Source organism: Squalius cephalus (assembly GCF_949319135.1).
Source record: "Squalius cephalus genome assembly, chromosome: 8".
Classification (NCBI taxonomy): Eukaryota; Metazoa; Chordata; class Actinopteri; order Cypriniformes; family Leuciscidae; genus Squalius; species Squalius cephalus.
The window spans coordinates 4,389,433-4,407,672 of record NC_137129.1 but is presented as its reverse complement, the minus strand read 5'-3'; the positions used below and the strand labels follow the sequence as shown (position 1 = coordinate 4,407,672).

The following is an 18,240-nucleotide window of genomic DNA, read 5'->3' as shown; positions in this document are numbered from 1 at the left end:
GGCACGTTTATAAAAGCTACTTAAATGACCCAATTGACCTAAGGCCTAATCCTGGCTTAATCTAAGCCCTTTCTGTGAAACCTAAAGCTACCTGTCAACTAAATGCTTATTTACAGTAGACCAGCAGGGGCCAGTTGCATAAGCATAGCCATTATAAGACTGTGTCTTCAGTACTAAGTACCAACTAACGGTTAGTCAAGGGGCGACCAGGGGCCAGTTGCATTAACTGCTATATGACTAGTCTTACAAATTAGTCATCAATTTTTTTCTTTAAGACTGTTCATATATTTTTCAAGTCAGTTAGGCTACATAAAAACGTAGATTGGTCTAATGTGATAACGAAAAGTAAGACTGATTACCCCAACTAACTGCTAGTTGTTCGCACTAGTTCTTAAGACACAGTCTTAACATAATGGCTATATTTATGCAACTGGCCCCAGTATTAGGCTACTTTTTAGTATCAAATTAGACCAAACTACGTTTATATCTTTACACAGAGTTAAGCCTGCTCTAAAGCGGCTCTGTGTCTGCTCATAATTCTGTGTAAATGCACATTTTGTGATTTTATGCCGCTTCGGATTTTGTTTCTGTGCAGCTTTTTCTGTGTAAAGATGCCTTATGTCTGTGAAAACAGTTATGAACAAAGAAAGAAAAAAAGATGACTAACTTTTAAGAAGTAGCCTAGTCTTAGCAGTTTATGCAACCTGATCTAAGTTAACCTGCTATTAAGATAATAAAAAAAGAACACAGCTCTTTCTCAAATGGATTTTGGGAAAAATATTTCCATACATCCCCTTTCATTTAACGTTAATCAGTACTGAACTCACGACTCTTCCAGTGTTATACTTTAACCGAACCCTACCCAGTTACAGCTGGAGCCCGGAGCTCGGATCTCCGTTACCGGCGGGTTGCGTCATGTTGCGCCGGAGAGGTGATGCAAGAGTCCGGCGCTGTTTGTTCACGTACGCCACGCCTCCTCCCGGTGCTGTTTCCTGCTTTCCACAACAGGCATAATGAAGTCATAGAGCACAAACCCTGCGAGACTCCTTTTCATCAATATTCTGTTCAACCTGTGACTTATGAACACCTATATTCGTCCGATGAAGGTGAGCTCATTTAGCCGGTCTGACCGAGTCACTCTTAATATGTCTGTGTCGGCGTCTAGTGTCTGCTTTATACGGCACACTTATAAAGTTTCTAGTCGATGCTCTGACTAAAAAGGTCTATTTAGCGATGTCAATTTCGTGAAACAATTGTTGTTGAAACTGTTAAACCGGTCGAATTATTTATTTATGAATCGGACTGAATCGGTCACTGAGTCACTGAACCCAGAACCGTTTCCTTTGGACATGACAGTTTGGGGGTGTGTACCGTTTGACTGATGAGACGAAAAGAAAGCTTAATCTAAAAAAATGTTTGATAAAACTTATGTGAAATATGTTTAAGACTTGATTGGATGACAGTTTAGTCAATAAGGAACCGAGTTGATTTTAATAAACCGCACGATGACGCAAAGAACCACTGAATCGTTTTAAATGTTCTTTGAAATTAATAGTTCGAATGAACCGATTTGTGCAAATGACTCGCACCCATTTAGTAAGCTGTTTTTTTTACCATACTGAGCTGCGTTTCCCAAAAGCATCGTAAGCCTAATTGTTTTACGATCAACTTTACGATGCTTTTGGGAAACGCAGCCTAGGAATGATAGCTTGGTGCCAGTTGTATGATAATGCACAAATATCTCTCAGATAAAAGAAGTCTTAATATTTTCACAAAACGTTTTAAATAGACATCAGAGAGCCTTATATTTATTGCATCTCTATTGTCTCTCTTTCTTTTTCTCAGGAGGAATCAGACGTACCCCAGGCGTTGCCCTTGGGTCCCAGTGCCTTTATCCCAATTGAAGAGGTGCATGTTGTTGTTGTTTTTAACATCCTTGTTTTTTGAGTTTATGGTATTTGTCTTTACCTCCAACCAATTCTGATCTCTTTTTTTAGATCTGGGTTTTCCAAACTGGGGTTTATGAGGGAATTGCAAGGATTTATTGGGTTTATGAAAAGCTAATAATTAATTTAATCATAAATTAGAATCAAAATAACAAAAAAAAAAAAAAAAAAATTTTTATATATATATATATATATATATATATATATATATATATATATATATATATATATATTATTTCACAATACAGATTGTATCTTTGTATCAAAGTTATATATATATATATATAACTCCCGATTGCGCAGATTCCTTTTGAAATGCCTGTATTTCGCACGTGAAATATCTCTGAGCAACAGTACATGTGACCGCCCCTTTAGATGATAGATATAGTATTGTTGTCAGTGTTTACGGATCACTGAATATCTGTATGTGTCAGATTCTGGAGGAAGGGGCCGCACAGGAAGTGATGTCAGAGGCTCCGTTGTCAGAGGGACGCGCCGATCATTTCATCATGACGATGGGACTACATCCCACCTACTTGACCTGTTTCCTGCGCACCCAGCATGCTTTGCTCCAACTGGATGGTCCACTGCCTTTGTCATGGAGACATTTCATAATCATCTTGGTGAGGGAGGAGGTTTATATTTTTGTTTGATGCCTTTTTAAAAGTTAGATTGCAAGTTTTAAATAGGGATGCACGATATATCGGCCACCATATCGGTATCGGCCGATATATGTTAATTTTTTAATGTCCCGATAAGAAAATTTGGCCGATATATATTAAAGCCGACAAATAAAGGATTACTTCCTTCAGCTGAGACACTTCAGATGTTCTCTCACTGTTCACCATGATGGTTTTGAACTGCTTGAAATTTGATTGGAATCACACACACACACACAAAAAAAAAGGAGGAAAATTACAGTTATGTGCTATCATATTGGCTACATAAGATTATAATGAGAACATTATAATTGTGTGCTTGGGACATGGCTTTTAATGGTAAAACTTTTGTTTTTGTAATCAGGCTCTCAAAAATTAAATGAAAATTTGGATTTAGATTTATCGGGCAATATATCGGTTATCGGCTTTCAAATGTAAAGAATTGTCGATTATCGGTATCAGCCAAAAGCATCCCTACTTTTAAATATGCACAAATGAGTATGCAGGGCTGCCAACTCTCACGCATTGAGCATGAGACTCACGCAATTGACACTTTTCACACGCTCTCACGCCACACATCCGTTTTCTCACGCACAGAAAAATTGCGGAGCAAAGAGGATCTTTTAATATTAAACTAATTCTCAGCTCTTAAATTCTGTCAATTTTATTACGAAATTCAGACAAAAATACGTTTGGCGCTTGTAAATGTGACGTGACAGATCGCTGAGCGCCTCAGTTCAAGTACATGTGAACCGATCATCTGTTACTTTTTTATTTAAAGATGCAGTACAACTTACCAAAAGTATACATAATATCGACCAATTAGTGTTTTTCAACCACGTAAAAGAGGTCAATATAACAGTAGGAGAACAATTATGTCACATAAGGTTACATTTACCTCAGGAAAGCCATTTAATGACCATAGCATGTTAATTGAATAGAAAAAAATAGCTAGAGAGGAGATTTTGCTGAGCACTATATTACATATTTATTATATTTTTACTTATGTCATTAAATAATTGTTATTATAACAAAAACTGCATTATATTTAATTTAACCTTTAATAATACCAGCAGATTGGGCCCTCTATGTTTACAGCATTAGGTGAGTTTTAAAAAAAATAATAACATGTATAAACATAAAATAAACATGTATCCAAATTAGTCAATATTGAATCAAATTGGAATCAAATCACAAGAATGGAATTGAAAACTCCCCCCCCCCCCCCCCCCCAGCCAGTTGGCAGCCCTGGTATGTAAGGAATAATTGACTTTTGAATTATTAGAAAAATAATGCACACCCAAGGCGGGAATGCGTGGAGTGGGCGTTACATTTCGAGTATGCATTATTTTTCAATAATTCAATGGCCTGGAGTAAATTATTCCGGTTACCACACATTGAGAGGATGTATTTCAAGACATTTGTCAGGTTTTTATCCTCAAAACACTCTGTGTGTAGGACTGATTTGGTACGCATCGAATCCCAAGCCTCTGTTGCTAATTCTAAAATGTAATTTTAGAGCTGGTAACGTAGGCTTGAGCCATTGATAGCAGACTAAAGGCCCTTGCACACTGAGTCCGAAATTCGCATCCGAAATTTTGTTTTTGACAATTCAGAGCCACCGAATCACGAAAGCAAAAAAACGCATGCGATAATTTCGGATTCAGTGTGCAAGGGCCTTAATGCAGTTATTAGAGATAGAGAGAGATTAAGTGTGTGTGAATTACCTGAGTCTGTGCGTCTCTCAACATTGTTCGGCAGCAGCGTCTCTACTAACAGCAAACTGGAAGTTTATCTGCCCCAAGAATAGGCTGTTATTACATCGCTAGTGAGAAATGTCTTATAGTTTATATGTTGATTTAGTGATAAAACCGCCAGAGCAGCGCTGACAACACATTTCTGTGCGAGTGTGTGTCCGTACTGTGTGTGTGTATGTGCGTTTGAGCTGTAGAGAGTATGTGCTTTTGCGTTCATAATAAAACGTAGTTTTGTCGCAAAAAACAGAGAAATAATTTGCCGTTTTTTATCCTAGTGTTTACTATATTTATTTGCTTGGTCAGTGTCATTGTGGGTTTGGGTTCTTTTGTTGTTGTAGGCTGTAAGGACTTTAGAAATAACGGAAATCATTTGGCGAAGTGATACGAAACTGTAATGCGGTTAAGACCTGCCTGGAACTACTTTAGCTGTGCGTTAATAACTGCACACCGTAGAACATTCGTCAACCAATCAGATTCAAGCATTCAACAGCCCCGTAATATAAGTGTTTATACAGTCCCTCCAGGATTGCACGATTTTTTTGTGTGATTTTTACGATCAAAATGACTGATTTTGTGGTGGTAATTTCCAGAAAGCGATTTTTATATTTTATAATTAGGACATCACATTTACCATAATAGTATTATGTCAGATGCACAATAGTCATATTTGACACAAATCACAAACAAAATGCATAAAGCTTGTTTATTTTTGTCTAATCAAATTAACTTTTAAAACAACCTATGGGCATTTTTTCTACCTGACCTATGTAAATATGTATCCACGTAAAAATGCATTGAAACTAAACTAGAGATATTTCAATTGGGTGATTATAATTTAATGTTTTGTGAGGTCTTTTTCATTTTTGTGATTATTTTGCGGTTGAATTAGGAATTATGCAGGATCGCAAAAAAATGCTACATTTTGTTGATTTTGCGTTGTATTCAGCGATCGCGGAATTATAATATACTCAACAGTAATTGTCTTTGCAGGCGTCTGCACGTCACCAGTGCTCGTATTTAGTTCAGCACCACAGCTCTGCTTTTCTGCTGGCTGGTGGAGATGAGTCCTGGCTTAGAGGACTTGACTATGCACCACCTAAAATACAGCACCTGCAGACTCTCAACAAACTGCTGGCACACAGACCCTGGATCATCACGCAGGAACACATACAGGTAAAACACACAGATCATCAGGGTTGGGGAAGCTACTTTGAGGAGGAAATTGGGAGAAGAACCATTTATTGTTAATGTAATTCCTAGTTAATCAATATAAAGTTCTGTTATGAAACTCTAGATGGCGGAGGCTAATAGGTCCTTAAAGGGGTGGTTGATTATGATTTGAGTTTTCTAACTTTAGTTAGTGTGTAATGTTGCTGTTTGAGCGTAAACAACATCTGCAAAGTTACAACGCTCAAAGTTCAAAGCAAAGGGGGATATTTTATTTTAAAGAAATTGCTTTTTAAGGACTACAACAAACGGCTGGTAGAGACTACAAGAGCTTCCTCCCGGGTTAATGACATCACCAACCCTAAAATTTACATAAACCCCGCCCCCAGGAACATGATTTATAGATTATCAAGACAGAATATGCTAATCAATGACTAGAAGATAACTACACATAAGCTACATAAATTCATCAACTAACCATTCAGAAATGTTGTCTACATGTTGTCACTTCTTCTTGAGTCTCTCCATCTTTCTGACTCTAGTTTGAAAATAAAAGGCTAAACGTTTTTGAAATTTTCAGTGCATGTCTGTGTGAGTGCAAGCTGTTGTAGCTCCGCCCCCTGTGCCGGGAGCAGCAGCTCATTTGCATTTAAAGGCACAGACACAAAAACTGTGCGTTTTTGCTCATCTTCAAAAAGTGACAACTTTAACAAGCTATATAAAAATATCTGTGGGGTATTTTGAGCTAAAACTTCACACACACACTCTGGGGACATCAGAGACTTATTTTACATCTTGTAAAAGGGCATTATACCACCCCTTTAAAGGGTTAGTTCACCCAAAAATTAAAATTCTGTCATTAATTACTCACACTCGTGTCGTTCCAAATCTGTAAGACTTTCGTTTATCTTCAGAATACAAATAAAGATCTTTTTGATGAAATCTGAGAGCTTTCTGTCCCTCCGTTTACAGCTACGCAACTACCACTTTGACGCTTCAAAATGTTCATAAAGAGATCGTAAAACTAATGCATATGAATTGAACGGTTTGTTTAGTATATAGTTTCTGAAGAGACTCTATCGCTTTATATGCTAAACAGATTTAATTTAGTCTTATAAAGTATAAAACTGAGACATGGACGTGTACAATGTAGTCGACTCATTTTGGCACAAAAGGAATCTCATGGTTGTTAATGAGTAAAAGTAGAGATGCTACATTTTAGCAGCACAGCTATGGTTGCAGCATTTACAATAACGATAATTTATTTAGTGAAAAAATGTTAAATTATTTTATTTTTCTTCAAATATTATTGTGCACCTTCATTTTAGTGAATTCATTCACAGATTTTTTGGCCAAATAATTTTCTCAGATAAATACCGTAACCAAGTCTAGTCTTTTGTTCTTCCCTCATATTTAAAATACATAAAACATATAAATTATGATCCTCATATTTTGATGGTTTAATCGAACTTGTAGGGTCATTAAAAACAAACATGCCCTCCGGACGTCACTTTTTGGCCACTGTTGTAGTCATTGTTTTTAAGAAACCTCTTGTATATTGACAGGAGTTGGTTTGTCCTGGTGCTGAGGCTCGATGGTCTCTGGCAGAACTGATTCAGGCGGTGGTTCTGATGAGCCATGCCCACTCTCTGGCCTCGTTCGTGTGGGGTTGTGGGATTCTCCCCGAGCCTGAGCCGTCAGGAGATTCGTCGCTCCAGCCGTGTTCGCCCACAGAGTCCTGTTGTTCTGCCCGAGACAAGGCCAGAAACCAGCAAGAGGTATTGAAATCATGACTGCTGTATCAAGATAAGATTTAGTTTGTTCGTTTTTTCAGGTAAATTTCTTTCGTGTGTGTGTGTTTATGTGTCTGTGCGCAGTGGTCCGATGCTGTGAACGAGGTTAAGCTTTTGATGGAGAAGATGATGAAGGTTCGACAGCAAGGTGAAGAGTTTACTCAGGAGGAGATGGTTACTCGCTTTGAAAGAGAAAGGACAGAGAGTTTGCTGGAACCTACTGATGGTATGAACACACACACACATACACACATACAAATAATTCAGTACACTTAATACAAACACACATACAAATAATTCAGTACAGTTGTGGCTTATGCACATGATGAAGTTGAATAATTACAGTACATCCCATAAATATGACAGGCACCAAGTGAAATTTTGGGCTTTCTCAAGCAATTTTATAACATTCAAATCAATGCATTTTTCCTCTTAGATGAACATGCTTTAATGCTTTATTATGGATGTGACACACAGAAGCACAAGTTTGCAACATGTTTTTCTTCACTCTCTGATCTGTGTTTTACAGTTCAGCGCTCCGTTATTCCTGATTGTGTCTCGCAGTTTGTTGTGGATGCAGATTTTACTTACCAGGATTTTAGTCCTAGAGGAGTGCAGGCCCCTCCAACCATGAGAGCTCAGGTTCAGTACTATATATATATATATATATATATATATATATATATATTTCTCACACACTGTTTCAAAGATTTACTTTTTTAACTAGTGTTATTTTAGTATTATTCATATAATATTATAGTATTTCATTTTTGAATTAGCTTTTATTTTTATGTTTTCTTGGTTTAAATTTTGTAGTTTTGTAATGTGCTTTTTCCTTTTTATTAGTCTTTGTTTGTTTTAAAATATTTCTATTTAGCTTTAATTTATTTTTGTTTCAGTTTAAGGTTTATATTTGATCATTTTAGTTTAAGTTTTAATAATTTTGTTGTGTGCTTTTGCCTTTTTTTGTTACTTTTTGTTTGTTTTTAAAATATTTCTATAATTTAGCTTTAATTTATTATTTCAGTTTTAGTTTATATTTTCAGTTTCATTTTAGTTTCAGTTTTAGTAATTTTATGTGGTTTTGCCTTTATTATTCTGTTTGGTTTAAAATATTTCTATTTAGCTTTAATTTATTTTTATTTCTGTTTCAGTTTTATATTTTCAGTTTCATTGTAGTTCATTTTGTATGTGCTTTTGCCTTTTTTTATTACTTTTTGTTTGTTTTAAGAATGGCTTAGGGTTAGTTTTAGTCATTTTAGTACTTCAGTTTAAACTTGTTTATTTCAATTACTTGTTTAAGATTTCATTTCTCAATTTAACAGTTTTCGATTTAGTTAGCAATAACAACACTGGTTACATGATGTTGATCTTTGTGTTTGATTTTGTGCTCGCAGGACTATTCGTGGGAAGATCACGGCTTCTCTCTTATGAACAGGCTGTATGGGGAGATGGCTCAGCTTCTGGATGAGAAATTCCAGGTGGTGTGCGCGCTCACGTATCACACCATGGCCATGCACTCGCACGTGGACACTTCTACGCTGCGGAAAGCCATCTGGAATTATATACAATGCATTTACGGCATCAGGTCAGTCATGCGCGATTCAAATGACCTGATAACATTCAGCCTGTATGGGATAAAAGTGAGTCAGGGTTACGTTTATATAAGAAGAAAAAATAGTCCTTATCATAAGGACTGCACATTATCAGGGAAACGGTAGCAATAAAATGCAATCATTTTGGCTGTTAAATTTGTTCTAATGTGAATGTCACTGTTTGCATACACAGGTATGATGACTATAATTATGGGGAGGTCAACCAGTTGCTGGAACGCAGTTTAAAAGTGTATGTGAAGACAGTGGCTTGTCACCCGGAGAAAACCACACCAAGAATGTACTTCTCCTTTTGGAGGCAGTTCCGTCACTCAGAAAAGGTACAAGATGTGTGAGACTTCTTGTTGATGGTGGTGTCAAGTGTGTTCATTAAGTTTCGTTTGCATTTTGGTGTGATGTGCTAGTGGCCTCTAGTGGTTCTCTTCAGGATTCAACTTTTCCTGATGGTTGTGTCAGACTTGAAGCTCCTTTTAAAAATAAAATCAGATATCCTCAAACTTTGTATTGCGGCTGGTGACTTGCTTAGTTAATCTTGTTACAGTACAATTAGTTTCAGTATGAGTTTCACAACAATAATAGTCTCTTTTTTCTCCTGAACTTCACAAATGTGTTTATCAGTTGAGGGTAGTACGAATGCATGTATGTTACTTGTAATGTGTAATTTGTGTTGATCTCTTTATGCAGGTCCATGTGAACCTGTTACTGATGGAGGCGCGACTGCAGGCAGCTTTACTCTATTCTCTCAGAGCAATTACACGCTACATGACCTAACGCTTTTCCAAAGAGCATTAAAACAAGGGATGACCTGCATACACGATTATGCTCTGATTATAGTATGTGTTCACACAAATTGCACACAATCACACTTTAAAGCACAAAGGCTCAAGAGCTATTTTGTTTCATTTTCTCGTCTTATTTTTGGCTTCTATGGGCTGGTTGATCATCTGCTACTGGATCATGGTTGAATTTAGGAGGCAGATAATTTTGCACACGTCCTATGATGAGCAAATTGCCTCATTGTGGTCTTTTTCTTATACTGTGAATGTGTCTTTGCCCTGCTGCAGTATTCTCTTCATTGTTTTTTGTGTGTGTGTGTTTTGATGAATGTTTATGTAAGTTTGACACTAAGAATGACCTGTTTCTCTCTCAGATTGAGAGCTGATTTATTGTTGGCAAAACTGGATGAAAAGAAAAACTTGGGTGTTATTTGTGCATTTTTATGTATAATAAAATATTTTACTATGACATTCCTGTTTTTTATTCTTGTGCTTGTATACGATGTGCATGAATTGCTTACACATGCTCTTTTGCCATATTTCACATGAGTTTTTAAGCAGTAGATGCATGATAAATGAAGAGCCTATAAATATGCTTGATAAACTGTTGTCTAACACAAAATTAACATCAAAAATAGTTTACTTTAACATTTTTGGGAATTTTAATTGAACATTGTTTTTTATTCAACACCGGTTTCCCAGCCTAAAATGCATATTTGAGCAGTTTTAACTGAAAGCATATCTCAGTGCCATTGTTTTGTCAAAAAGTCTGTCATTTACTTGCCCTCAAGTTGTTCCAAACCTGTATTATTTTTTAAGATAATTAACCTGTACGATATTTTGAAGTGTTTCTTTTGTGTTCAGCAGAGGAAAGAAATTCATACAGGTTTGTAACAACTTAAGGGTGAGTAAATGACAGAATTTTAACACCTAATGTCATTTGCTAAAGCCACGAGCCAGACTGAACTGCACTACCACGAAACGGACACTAGCCGTCGGTAACGGACAAGAAACGTTTTCCGGTTGCAATTTAGGAGCATCCAACAAACGCTGGTTACTGACAGTACTGTTTACAACACAACTAGGATGTCTGGATATTTTATCACATTAATATGTCTACTGCAGTCAATTACCAACTACTTTTTCTCTCTCAGAACATGACAACTAAAACTAGTAGCTCCACAAAATGTCACCGGCGGTTGTCGATGCGAGACACGTGATATAACACTTTACCGCCACCCTATATAGGTGTTAAAGCCTCAGAAGTGTTAGAAGCATTTAGCAAACAAACATAACTTTCCAGCACAACTTTGATAAAGATGTGAAGGACCAATATATTCTTTTTTGATAAACTATTTTATTCTTCTAGCGAAATTTTTCTTACACAAATGTAAATTCCCTACTTTTTCATAGTTTGTAAGGAGCTTAAACAATATTTTCCTGATTTCGTAACTTGTAATTGTACTCTAAATTGTATGTACCCCTGGCATTGATTATGTACATTGATTATGTATTTATTTATTTATTTTTTAAATCGCCATAAAATGTCCTGGCGGGAGACAAAAAAACAAACAAACAAAAAACAACAAAAAACAAACAAATAAAAAATATAATTTCCCGGAATTAATTTGAATATGTAAAGTGTTAAAAGAGTAGGAGGAGTCGGTTCGCGCTTGGCCTCGCGCACAGCAGCGCTTCCGGGCATCGCGCAACTCGAGCATCCGCGGCTCAACGCCGCACGGACTCAGTTCACGTGAACCCACACTGATCCGCCTCTGTCACTGTCAGCGTGTTAGGGATTCATAAAGGTAGGAATAAAGTACTTTTCCTAACGCATTCGTGCTTAATAACTAACTTTTGTTAATAAGAAAAAGATTTGAAATAAAGTTTTGTGCCAGTGGCAGGTTCACGGAATATGGTCTATGAGGAATAAACTTGTATGGTGACAATTTGAGGGTGTTAACGAGATTAATATGTCCTGTTTAGTGATTTACGTTTTGGTTTTCGTATGTGTGTGTACATAATGTTTGGGGACTTAAACCTGAATGCACACACACTCATGGTGACTCGTGGTACACATTGATTGAGGTACACAAGCTTATAAATCATACAGAATTAGTTTTTTGGAAATGTAAAAATGCAGAAAGTTGTGTGTGAATAGTAGGTTTAGGGGTCGGGTTAGTGTAAGGGCACATAATATACAGTTTGGACAGTATAAAAACCTACGTCTATGGAGAGTCCCCACAAAGATTGTGTGTGTGTGTGTGTGTGTGTGTGTGTGTGTGTTAATGCAAAATTGACTTGTAAATAAAGTTCAAGAGATGGTGGAAGCGATTAGTTCCCCTCGGGAGTGTGCTGACTGATCTGTCTATACAAGTGAAAAGCAAAGTAGACGCTTTGATGGGTGAAACTGAGGGCTGAGATGATCTGAAACCTTTACGAGTTCATGAGTTGGATGAGCAAAGGATGATTCGGCAGCAGGTGCACTAAAGTCTCTTTGTGGCATTGCATTGCATTCTTTACTCTGCTTTGACTGTTTGCTTGAAGCAAACTATTATTTATCAAACTATCTGCGATAGCTGTGTGAATGAACTTAAGATGGAATAATGAGAGCTGAAATAATGAGAGCATGGACATGAGAAAGTTGCTGTATAGTTGCATCTACATTTGAAGTGGATCAAACAAGTTCATCAAAGTTGTCCTACACTCTAAAAACTCCTGGGTTATTTCTTCAACCCATTTTCTGGGTTATTTGTGTTGGGTTAAAATTATGGGTTATTTTTTCAGAGAGTAACCATTTTCTGGGTTTCGTATACGACAAGAACAGATCTTGTTCAAAATTCATGTATAGCTTTGATGAAAGGTTTTGATCCACTTCAAATGTTGACTATTGTATATAGGCTGTTATTGTATGTATGTATGTATAGATGTGTGTGTCTGTTAAACTGTTCCTGTCGTTTTGATTCATTGGTACATTTGTTGATTTCGGTGTGTCAAGGGATATATCGAGCACCTTGGGCTCTGGTTTGGCAGTCTAAAGAGAAATGGAAAGACTGGACTGAAGATGGTTGAACTCTTCTCATAACTACTGAAACTGTCATTTAAAAGCATCATGTGGTTTGATTAATTTAATCAAATTGAAGTGCGTGGAAAACAGAATGGAATGTCTCTAGGATTAGATTAGGCCATAGGCTTCATCACTTCCTGTTCTGTACAAGGTCACTTCCTGTCTGATCTCCCCTGGTGCTACGGGAGGAAGAGGGTGCGGCTGTCCGGTCAAATGGTCCAAAATGCCAGAACTGACCAAGTCGAAGTCTCTGAGATGTATTTCAGGGTTTTAGTGAAGAGCTCAGCGCCGACGTGCCGTCTGATGTTTTAGCGCAGGACGATTGTTAGAATGCGTTTGTTGAATGAGTTATATTGTATACAAAGGGTTTTTCGTCATTGATTCACTTGAAAGAAAATGGAGGACCATCTTTGATTTTTGGGTTCATTCTTAAACTATAAAGAAGTGAGTGAGTTTTCAGAGAAAAGGTACAAGTATTTTGTTTTCCAAAGGCACCGATACTAAAACACAGGCTGTTCATTAAAGGCCGGTTCGTGGAATCTCACTCTGGAGGAAATTGACATCATGTGGAAAAAGGAAGTGGCTGTGTTTGTGACACCTGACTTTCTGTTCCCAGGACATACTTTGCTATTGTCTTCCCTCTCTCTCTCTCTCTCTCTCTCTCTCTCTCTCTCTCTCTCTCTCTCTCTCTCTCTCTCTCTCTCTCTCTCTCTCTCTCTCTCTCTCTCTCGCCCTTTCTCTCTCTCTCTCTCTCTCTCTCTCTCTCTCTCACTCTTTCTCACTCACTCTCTCTCTCGCTCTCTCTCACCCTTGCTCTTTCTCTTGCCCTTTCTCTCTCTCTCTCTCTCTCTCTCACTCGCCCTTGCCCTTTCTCTCTCTCTCTCTTTCTCTTGCACTTTCTCTCTCTCTCGCCCTTTCTCTTGCCCTTTCTCTTTCTCTTGCCCTTTCTCTCTCTCTTTATTTTGCCCTTTCTCTTTCTCTTGCCCTTTCTCTCTCTCTTTCTCTTGCCCTTTCTCTCTCTCGCCCTTTCTCTCTCTCACTCTCTTTCTCTCTCTTTCTCACTCTCTCTCTCTCTCTCTCTCTCTCTCTCGCCCTTTCTCTCTCTCTCTTTCTCTTGCCCTTTCTCTCTCTCTATCTCTTTTTCTCTCTTTCTTTCTCTCTCTCTCGCCCTTTCTTTCACTCTCTCATTTTTGTCTTATATGTGTTTGTCTACTGTATAGGTTTGTCTAGTGGCTCAGATTTGTCTACTTGCATGTGTTCGTTGTTTATTTGTTCAGTGGGTGTTTTCATGAAAGTTTGTGTGTGTGTGTGTATATGTATATGAGTGCGTGTGTGTGTTTGTGTGTGTGTTTGTGTGTGTATGTATATGTATATGAGTGCGTGTGTGTGTGTGTATATGTATATGAGTGTGCGACTGTGCGTGTGTGTGTGTGTGTGTGTGTGTGTGTAAGTGAATGTGAATGCGCGTGTGTATATGAGTGCATGTGTGTGTGTGTATATGAGTGCATGTGTGTATGAGTGCATGTGTGTGTGTATATGAGTGCGTGTGTGTATGAGTGCGTGTGTGTGTGTGTGTGTCTGTGTCTGTGTGTTTGCATGAGAGAGAGGATTGCAGTGTGACAACTTGTTTCCTGGTATCCTATCATTCCAGTTCCACTCACACAAGACTTCCCGTTGGAGGGGGAGGGAACTTCCTGAGCTGAGAGGATGAGAAGTGGGGGATAAAGGAAAGAAGTGGGGGATAAAGGAAAAGAATGAGCTGTAAGAAAAGAAAGAGGGTACAACTAAAGCCTGCAGTGTTGTCATGGGCCCTGTCATCATGTAATCTGGTTTAATACATGATTTTTGGGAGGAGTTCAATAATGGCGCAAATACCAGTAAATTGACTAGCGCAAAGAAACCTTGGTAAATCACTCTGCATGATTTATTTAAATGTTTTTTTATTTTATTTAAACACCTACAAATGCTTATGCAATAAGGTCAACTGATATTTGTTTTTAATGACCCTTCAAGCTCGATTAAACTTTCCAAAAAAAAATTTTTTTCATAACTTTTGGCCACTACTTTATATATGTGTGTTAAATGCATATATTTGTATATATTCTGTATCATTTCTTGTACGCATAATTCACAGGCAACAAGTAGTGTTGAAAGTGTATTAGTTTAGTAAATAGATTTCTTTCTTTTGAGGCAACAAAGAGAGAAAGAGAAGAGGGAAAAAAAGAGGAAACAAATGAGTCAACGTGTGAAAATAAACACAATGCTGTTAAATTTGTTCCTTCACACATCGCATAGTTCATAGCAAAGCATGTAAAAGAAAAGCACACATCAAAATTCTGTCCGATAAGTATTTTCTTGTATCACAGATAAATGGCCAATATTAAAATGCTTTGATATATTGTCCAAATACATTAAAAATAAAACATGAATTTAATTTTTGGATATTAATTTTGAAGTCTGCAAAAGCTTGAATTTAATTATTAGTGCTTGTAATGATTAAATCTAAGGGCGTGTTTGATGACAGAAAAAGTTATCTAAACGTAAAAATAGGAAATAACTGTCTTCAGTTAGATATCCAATATCGACTGATATGAATAACTTAATTCATATCCTATTTATGAATATAAAATCATATCATATTCATATTTATTTGTTACTGATGAATTGTGCATCTCTTCAGCCTTTTTGTTTCGTGTGTTTGTGCTTTCCCTCTTTTTCTCATCACTGTTATCTTATCCACTGTAAACTTCGCAGGAAACGTGTTTGAGACTGAAGTTTGTTACAGTATGTTGCAAGGTGTCAGTGTGAACCGATGGATTTCATAATTTACAGTGACCTCCACAATTGCTAAACATCTTTGGCCGCAAATTTCTCATCATCTTCCTTCCCATGCAGATATAATCGTAGTAATCAGTCGCACCTATTAGAAGCATCTCACTCAATCTACAAGACACAAAAAAAAAAAGTGCTACAAAACTCCTCTCTCGCGACCTGAATACATGCTGGTTTCAGTTGTGATCGGATTATGGTCTTTGTTCTGTTGGCAAACTAGATGGTCTTCTGCATTTGCTGTTGGTAAAGCCCTCAAACCCTCAAATGCAACTTCCTCTCATCGTCACAGCTGTGAATGCTAACGCTTGGTAACACTCATTGAGCTTGTCAAAGTGCTTTTACATTATTAAAGTTTTCACAACCTTCCGAGTCTAAATGACTTAGTCAGTCATATGCATTTCATTGTATAGTTTGTGTAGTTATATCCTTTTTTCATGCATTTGTCAAATAATTTTGATGATTATAGGCTTTAGAGAGTTTAAAAGACTTTTAAAAGCCCTATTTTTCAACTCTAGCAATGTTAACTTTCTGTGGCAGAACAAGACATTGTCATTAGATTTAATTAGTTAACGTGTGATTGCTAACGCTCTTCATGCATGTGAAACGTGTCAAACCTCTTTTTAGAAAAAAAGTGTGGTCTGTGTTTTCTGGTTTAGATTATATTTAAACACTGAAAGTAGACGTCTCTTCTCTTCTGTTAAAATGTGGATCGGAGAGCAAAAGAAGAGACGTGTGGCTTCCTCTTTATTCTCTCAAATGTTTCTTTTAAACAGCACTGAGAGCAAATCGAGACACTTGCTGAAGTCTCTTTATTCTCAAAATCGAATGCGTGTCTGCTAGAAGTTCTGAAGAGATCTTACGCTGGGCTCAGAAGATAGCAAAATCTACAATGAAGGCCGGTTTCACATTATAGAGCTTTCACTGCTGACCCAAGTCCGTTTGACGTCAGAGTTCAGTTTAAGAAATCTTAAAATTTTTAAATATTCACAATTTGCATTCCCAAAAGTAGCATTCTAAGGGCGTTTTCACTCCTGAAAGTCCGAACCAAAGTTCATGTTTTGATACATTTATACATTCGGTAAGTTTTTTGGTTTGGTTTCACATTGCAATTATGCGAGCGCACTAAAGAACTTTACATGATATACTTGTGTCCTGTGGTCAGCTTTTATGTGGGTTGAACAGACGCATATCATTGCCACTAGGGATGCACCGATCCGATACTGCCATTTGAACTAGAGGAATTAACTAGCACTATGAGCACCATTCTCTCTGGAAAATTGGATATTGTTGCACCCATTAGATTAAAAAAGGTCAGAGAGAAAAGTAAAGCACCATGGTACAACAATACTACGCGTGTTTTAAAGAGAGAAACCCGTAATTTAGAGCATAAATGGAAACAAACTAATTTAGAGGTCTTTAGAATCGCATGGAAAGACAGTATGTCACGTTATAAAAAGGCCCTAAAAGCGGCCAGGGCTGAGCACCTCCACAAACTAATAGAAAACAACCAAAACAATCCTAGGTTTTTATTTAACACCGTGGCTAGACTAACAAATAAACAGATGTCACCTGAACAAAATATTCCGTTACAGTTTAGTAGTAATGATTTCATGAAGTTTTTCACTGAGAAAATAGAAAACATCAGAACCACAATTGTAAACGTTCAATCTTCGATCACACCTTATAATTCAGCCTCAATTATCACCCCGCAAGAACAATTACAATGCTTTACAACTATAGAACAAATAGAGTTAAATAAACTTATCACTTCATCTAAAACAACAACATGTTCATTAGATCCTATACCCACTAAACTACTGAAAGAAGTGCTACCGATAGTGGAAGAGCCTCTTCTCAATATTATTAACTCATCTTTATCTTTAGGTCATGTTCCAAGAACATTTAAACTGGCAGTTATAAAACCTCTCATTAAGAAACCACAATTAGACCCACATAATCTAGCAAATTATAGACCCATTTCAAATCTTCCTTTTATGTCTAAAATACTAGAAAAAGTTGTTTCCGCTCAACTGGGCTCTTTCTTGCAAGAAAATGACATCTATGAAAAGTTTCAGTCTGGATTCAGGCCGCACCATAGCACTGAAACTGCGCTTGTTAAAATCACAAATGGTTTACTCTTAGCTTCTGACCAAGGCTGTATCTCAATACTAGTTTTACTTGATCTTAGTGCTGCGTTCGATACTATAGATCACACAATACTCTGAGAGAGAGAGAGAGAGAGAGAGACACGAAAGATCAGCTGGACGAAACGCTGTGGGCAGGACTTACAGTTCTGCACATAAATATTCTTCAGTTGTTTAGGCTACGCGGGAACCACCGGAACTTCCTGTAAATGTTCTGAAAGTCCGAACCATACAGAAAATGCTTTCACACTAGAAATGAACCAAACCTTTGTTCAGTTTGATCTGGACCGAGACCACCTCTTTTCGTCGGACCAAATTTCGTCTGTTTGGTCCGGAGGTTTCACACCTGTAATTTTGATTCGGATCAAACTGAAAAGTCCGAAAATCCGGACCAAACAAGGTAGAGGTGAAAGGGCCCAATGGTTAACATGGTTGGTTTACATGATCAAACCTAGGTATGGGTCATGACTCATGTGGAGTGAACTA

At 37.3% G+C, this 18,240-nt stretch overlaps 2 protein-coding genes across 5 annotated transcripts in view; both read left to right on the top strand.

Moving 5' to 3' along the window:
• Positions 1–986: 986 nt before the first annotated feature.
• sesn2 (sestrin 2) lies at positions 987–10,181 on the top strand. Its single transcript, XM_079879149.1, has 10 exons — positions 987–1,106; positions 1,846–1,908; positions 2,381–2,569; positions 5,353–5,535; positions 7,095–7,307; positions 7,407–7,548; positions 7,852–7,964; positions 8,720–8,910; positions 9,111–9,255; positions 9,620–10,181. Exons 1-10 carry the CDS (start codon positions 1,080–1,082, stop codon positions 9,704–9,706), a joined length of 1,353 nt encoding a protein of 450 aa, XP_079735275.1. The 5' UTR covers positions 987–1,079; the 3' UTR covers positions 9,707–10,181.
• An 800-nt stretch (positions 10,182–10,981) lies between these two features.
• The window catches only part of yrk (Yes-related kinase), a 28,288-nt gene continuing 21,029 nt past the window's right edge, over positions 10,982–18,240 (top strand). The window contains exon 1 of one of the 4 annotated variants that reach the window (XM_079879136.1): positions 10,982–11,519. The gene's annotated coding sequence lies outside the window, so the exon portion shown is untranslated. The remainder of the gene's footprint in view (positions 11,520–18,240) is intronic. The other 3 variants (XM_079879137.1, XM_079879141.1, XM_079879140.1) reach the window with 3 other exon arrangements.

Excerpts from the sequence above, each read along its gene's own strand:
- sesn2 (XM_079879149.1), top strand. The coding sequence starts at position 1,080 with ATGAACACCTATATTCGTCCGATGAAG. Across the intron at positions 1,107-1,845 it reads CCTATATTCGTCCGATGAAG|GAGGAATCAGACGTACCCCA; the intron begins GTGAGCTCATTT and ends TCTTTTTCTCAG. Across the intron at positions 1,909-2,380 it reads CCTTTATCCCAATTGAAGAG|ATTCTGGAGGAAGGGGCCGC; the intron begins GTGCATGTTGTT and ends TGTATGTGTCAG.